The 6,406-nt window shown below is 30.6% G+C and overlaps 1 protein-coding gene across 1 annotated transcript in view; it reads left to right on the top strand.

Moving 5' to 3' along the window:
• The window catches only part of LOC109347596, a 25,604-nt gene continuing 19,802 nt past the window's right edge, over window positions 605–6,406 (top strand). Inside the window, exons 1-2 of the mRNA XM_019587526.1 lie at window positions 605–1,038; window positions 2,430–2,527. Coding sequence (XP_019443071.1) covers window positions 756–1,038; window positions 2,430–2,527 — 381 coding nt within the window. The 5' untranslated portion in view covers window positions 605–755. The remainder of the gene's footprint in view (window positions 1,039–2,429; window positions 2,528–6,406) is intronic.

Raw genomic sequence — 6,406 nt, 5'->3', positions numbered from 1 at the left:
TTTACTTCGATCAGAAAAAGGATGAAGAGATGTTACTTCAGTACGATTATACATAATTGACAGTTATATAAAATTTTGCATTTTATTTATAATTATATATAAAATCATTCGGTGTAACTAAATAATTTAACCATCTAATCTGATTACACTTAATACGAGATTTCGTCTGTTTTGATGTATATATATATATATATATTATATTAACATTATTAACATTAATATTGATAAACTAATAAAGAATATGATAAATATTTTAATTTATACTAATTGTTAAAACAAAATGTGTAACTCAATAATAAACCATGTTTATATTTTAGAAGTATAAATAAATTTAGTGACCACATCTTTCACAACATTTTCATACAAATTATGTTACTTTTATAAAAAAATTATAGTTATAAATGAAAACAATGAGTATAACAAATAAAATTTAAATAAAAACTAATATGTATAACCAGTTTTAACGAATATTATTGGATAAGTATTATAGTCCCATTTTCATCAACATCATTTTGTCTATTTAAAGTGGTATTTAAGACGTAAATAAGAATATTGATTTGGGTTGAAAGTGGTTGATGTTAAAACAACGTGGAAACTGGAAAGGGATTGAGCACTGGGTGGCTTGCATCACATAGTCGTGTCTCTTTCCTCACCTTTCCAATTATCCCACATACCACTCTATCTCTGTCTCAACCTTCCTCATTTTTTCTACCACATTCCCAACACTAAAACAATCTTCATTTTATCTTTACTAAATGGCAATGATTTTTACTTCCTCTGTTGCTCCAAGAACACCACACTGTACTCTATTGCCATCATCATCTTCTTCTTCTTCTTCTTCATCACCACCAACTTTCCTTCAGGTCCCAACAACCCATTATCGCCATTCCTTTGCATTGGCTTCTCAAAACACAAGAAATGTGATTGGTCAAAAGTGTTTTATGGTGAAGGAAGATAAAGAAGTAGAATTCAGTGAAACTATCTTACACTCTTTCTCTCCATTGCCATTGCTCTATGCCGCTGCTCTTCTGCCTGGAGGTACTCTAACATGACCCATTTTCTTCTTCTTAATTAATTTTTTTTGTCATTCTCTTTTGGGAATAATGTATGTCCTGGTGTGAGGAGAGAAATTATCTCCTCACACCCGATCATTATTTGACACTTGTGATATTTTATTTTTTGTTTTTTTTATTCATTTTAAAAAAGTTGAAATGTAATGATGTGTCATTGCCTAATGTATAGGTTGTATTTTATAAATTTAAATATAATTTTTTGCGCTAAATTTACGGTTGAATTTATTCGATTGGTCTAATATTCAATTTTTTAAATTCACAATAAGAAGATAATAAGGATAAAATAAGAAAATAATATTATATGGCTTTTTGGTAGAAATAAAAAGATATTAAGGGCAAAATAGGAAAACACAAATTACACCATGATGGGTAATTATTTTATGTTTTTCTTTTATTAATAGTATAGATATAAAAAGTAGGAATGTAAATACTATAATTGAAGTTACGATAAATAAAAAAGAACAGTTATTTTCCTATAAGGACAATTAAAAAGGAACAGACTTACTCCACATTATTATTATTTTTCAAAGACTGATGTTTAATTTAGCCACATGTAATAGGATATAATTAAATAAGGTGAAAATTTGTTATTTTTTGAAAAAAATACCACATGTTATTTCTCATAATTAACCTCATTAATCATTTTCTATGTTAAATATACCAAATATTCCTATTAACTTTTCATTTAACAATTAAGCTATCTATGTTAAAATTAGGGATGAAAGCAGTTAGATTCTTTATTAGTGATTTATTACATAACCTATAATAACAAGTCAAATTGAACTGAACTTTTTTAATAAATAACATAGACTAAGGATTTTCAAAACCTATAATATTATTATATAAAATATTAATATAAATTATATAAAAGATATATTTTAACTGTTAAAGTTAAAGTTAAACCTGTATAAAAGCATAAGTTTATTTAAGGGCAAACTTGCTGTCTTATTTAAAGTTTTCAAATAGACTTGCAAGTCAACCAAACTTTTCAACAAATCAGATTTAGGGTTTAATTTTTTTAAATATACAATCAAACTCAGACTGCTATAGTTATATAGGCTCGACTTCTATGATCTAATTTGTTTCCCCTCTAATTAAAATTCAAGAAAGGGAACAAGTTAATTAATGAATCTTAAATATGATGAGATAAATAAAGGTATAATTGTAAAAAAAAATACAATTAAATTTGAGTTTCTAAAAGATGAAGATAAGATGAAAAAATGAGAATGTTAACCTACCAATCTTTAAGAAAGTTTAATAAGTTTGCTAAAAAAACATATTCCTTTTTAATTGAAATTTTCAATTTCTTATAAACATTTCCAATATGTGATAACAAGTAAAAATGTACATTGACAGCTGGAGCGGTGACATCTGCGTTTGAGCCTTTTGTTGATGTTGTTAAGTCATTCGATCTCCCTGGCTGGCTTGTGCATTGGGGTCACCCTGGGAACATGGTATTAACATCACTATAGATTGATTCTTTTTTCTTTTTTGTATAATAAGTTGAAGACTGTTTTCAAATGTTTAAATCTTAAGAACTTGGATTAAGTTATTTTGGTATGGATTAACGCCATAAACAATTTTCGTGACTACAAACTTAATTGAGCATATTAATATTAAGAAAAGGGAAATTAAACTAAATTCCCCTTTGGTTTGATTTAATTATACAAAGTATTGTATATTATTTAATTTGGAGACCCACGAGAATTAAAAATTGTTTTCTTTATGTTATTAACTACTAACTAATTAGTCTATAAATTTTTTTGTTATATTCACTCACCAGTGAGGTTACTAACGTTTCATTTTAAAGTTCCCTTTAGGTTTGATATAAGAGAAAAAATGGAGAAAAAATGGATGAATTGATAGTATAAATGTTGAAATATATTGTATATCAAGAAAATAATAGTGTATGTGAATATGTGATATTGTGTGGTTGAGTTAGTTCTAACTCTAGTGATTAGCTTCTAAAAATAAAATGGTTAGTTGGGGTTAGTTAGTTTTTGTTAAGGTTGTTAGTTTTTCATTCTTTATATAAAGGATTCAATGTAATTTTGTATTTCATCAATTCATTCATTCAATGAATGAAATTCATATCTTGTTTCTGCTCTTGATTCTTAATATGATATCAGAGCAAAATTATTTTTTTATCGCTTCCGCATATCATTCTTTCTTTGCAAGATTCAACAAAGAATCATCATGATTCTCCTTACAATAAAGAACATGGTGATTCTTCTTCTTCATCTCAAGGCATTCAATCTGCATCCAAGAACGAAGCTAGGTTGCAATGCTTCATATGCTATAGAGCACCATTCAAGAAGGTTCAAGAAGGTATTACATAAACATACATCAAAGTTGTTAATTTCACTTTTTTCTTGGAAGTTGCTCCACTTTAGTCATGGAAAGAAGAATGTTGGTTCTTGCACAAAAGATTGGCAATATTATTGGCCAAAGGGGTCTTGATGAAATAAGAAGCATATTAAGCATTGATAATGTGGTTGTCATAAAAGCTAGTTTCTTGTGTTCTTTCGGTTGTTCTTCTTGTAGTAGCTGTCAGCTGCAAACTACTTGATCCAACATTGGGCTATTCGATGAGCATAAAGCAAAGGTACCATGGACCATTTACTTGGAAGATACAATTCATTTAAAGGAAGAGGCTTGAAGATATAATTCTTTGTTGTGATCAATGCTAGAGAAAATATCACATTTGTTGTTTCATCTCAGAAATCCATGTCTTTCAAATTACTATAAACTTTACTTGCCTATCACCAATTATATCCATATCATTCATACTCTATTTCTTATCCCTCTCAAACACACAACATCATTATAGTGTGTTCTCACATCATTGAAGCATCTCATTAGGATCAAGATTCTGATCTGTCTATGATGGTTAAGCTCTGATATAACTTATGTCATGGATGGTTAAGCATTGGATGAGTAGCTTCTGTCCATAGTGGTTAAGCAAAGATATAACTTTTGTTATGAATGGTTAAGCGTTTGATGATATAGCTTCTGCCATGGATGGTTAAGCGTTGTTATTGCTTCAAATCAATTCCAAGCTGAGAGTTCAGAATTTTCACTCTCCAGCTTGAGGGTTGCTATTGAAATATATTGTATATCATGTAAATAATAATGTATGTGAATATGTGAGATTGTATGATTGAGTTAGTTCTAACTCTAGTGATTACCTTCTAAGAATAAAAGGTTTAGTTGAGGTTAGTTAGTTTTTGTTAAGGCGGTTAGTTTTTCCATTCTTTATATAAAGGATTCAATGTAATTTTGTATTTCATCAATTCAATTTTCAATTCATTCATTCAATGAATGAAATTCATATATTGTTAAAGTTGTTAGTTGATTTCAGTTTGTTAATTGTAGTATTGTTTTCGTTAATCGATTAAGAGTTTAATTAATCGATTAACTAGTTAGATATTAGTTAGACATTGTAGTATATAAATGGAGATTCCCTTATTCCTCGTAACTCAATTCAATATAGAAAGTTTTCATTTTCTCATTCATGATTTTCTCTCATATTTCTTGATTCATCAAGAAGCTTTCTTTTCATGAATTTTCTCATTATTTCTTTCTTGCTTTATCAAGATTTATGCATGGCTCTACCATTTTAACAATAAAAGCTTTTAAAGGAATTCATGAAAGAAGAGTTGTATAGAAATGATATATTGTATTAGATGAATGATTACAAAGAAGGAAGGATCTATTTATCCTAATGTGAGCAAGTTGCTTGAGAAACAGGCAACAAACTAACTAACTTAACTAACAACAAACTAACACATTAATCACATTTAACACATGTGAGAAATACTCTGCTGCTAAAATCAAACTGAAACTAACAACTCTGCCTAATGGATATGGCCCAAGGAATGCTACATAGCTGATGCAACAAAACGGGACTAAGTTGCACCAATGTTACCACTACTGCCTTAAGCTCTTAGTAGGCTCTTAGTTGCTCCAATATATGCTCTGCTCCAATTTAGCTCCTCCAATACATGCTTTCTTGTCCATAAGAAATCACGATCAATCTGCAAAAAAGGCTAAGTGCATCATACCCAACAACAGGGCATATGCATACAAAGACAGAAGAGAAATAGAATAGAAACATATATATATTCAATACCCCTCCTCAAGCTGGAGAGTATAGATTAAACACTCCAAGCTTGCTTAATAGATACGAAAAAGGCTTAGGTTCTAAAGGTTTTGTTAAAAGATCAGCAACTTGTTCCTCAGTAGAAATAGGTAACAAGTGAAAAAGTTTGTTTTGTAACCTTTCTCTAGCAATGTGACAATCAATCTCAATATGCTTTGTGCGTTCATGAAACACAACATTGGCTGCAATGTATCTAGCAGAGGCACTATCACAGTATAAAAGAGCTGGTTGTTTAAAGAATACATGAAAATCATCAAGCAAGAAAGTAAGCCATTGTATTTCACACGATGCAATTGCAAGAGCACGATATTCAGCCTCAGAGGAAGATCTTGAAACTGTATTTTGCTTCTTGCATTTCCAAGAAACCAAAGAATCTCCTAAGTACATACAATATGCAGATATGAACGCCTAGTATCAAGGCAAGAGGCCCAATCAGAATCAGATAACCCATTTATCTGCAAATTAGAACTTGTAGGATATAATAATCCCTGACCAACCGTGCCTTTAATGTATCTAAGGACACGGGTCATGGCTTTATAATGATTGATGGTAGGGGAAGCCAGGAATTGGCTAAGCTGTTGTATGGCAAAACTAAGGTCAGGTCGTGTGTTTGTGAGATAAAGTAATCTTCCCACAAGTTGCCTATACAAAACAGGATCATGGAATGAGTTACTATCCTCCTGATGCAGAGAGGTACCTTTGATCATGGGAGTGCAGACTGGTTTAGAAGTGAGAAAGTCAGTGTCCTTGAGTAAATCAAGGGCATATTTTCTTTGACATAGTGAAATCCCAAGTTTGGACCTTGCAACCTCAAGGCCAAGGAAATATTTCAAAGATCCTAAGTCTTTGATTTTGAATTCTCTATCAAGATGAGTTTTGACAGATTGGATTTCAATTATATCATCACCAGCTAGGATAAGATCATCCACATAAATCAAAAGAGCAGTGAAATGTTTATCGTGTGTTGTGCAATGACTCATATCTCTAGATAACAGCAATACAAGTTATGGGCTTGGGCTGATGTAAAGGGGTTGGGGTAGAGGGCTATATATATTGATGTTATGTAGACCTAATGTAACAAGGAGAAGAATAGTAAAACACTAATCCTTATTCTCTAATAATATATAGTGGTAGCCGCTCAACGCTCCCGGGGACGTAGGCACAATTGGCC

This window comes from Lupinus angustifolius, chromosome LG05 (genome assembly GCF_001865875.1).
Source record: "Lupinus angustifolius cultivar Tanjil chromosome LG05, LupAngTanjil_v1.0, whole genome shotgun sequence".
Lineage (NCBI taxonomy): Eukaryota > Viridiplantae > Streptophyta > Magnoliopsida > Fabales > Fabaceae > Lupinus > Lupinus angustifolius.
The sequence above is the reverse complement of the archived record's forward strand: the minus strand, read 5'-3'. Positions and strand labels throughout refer to the sequence as shown.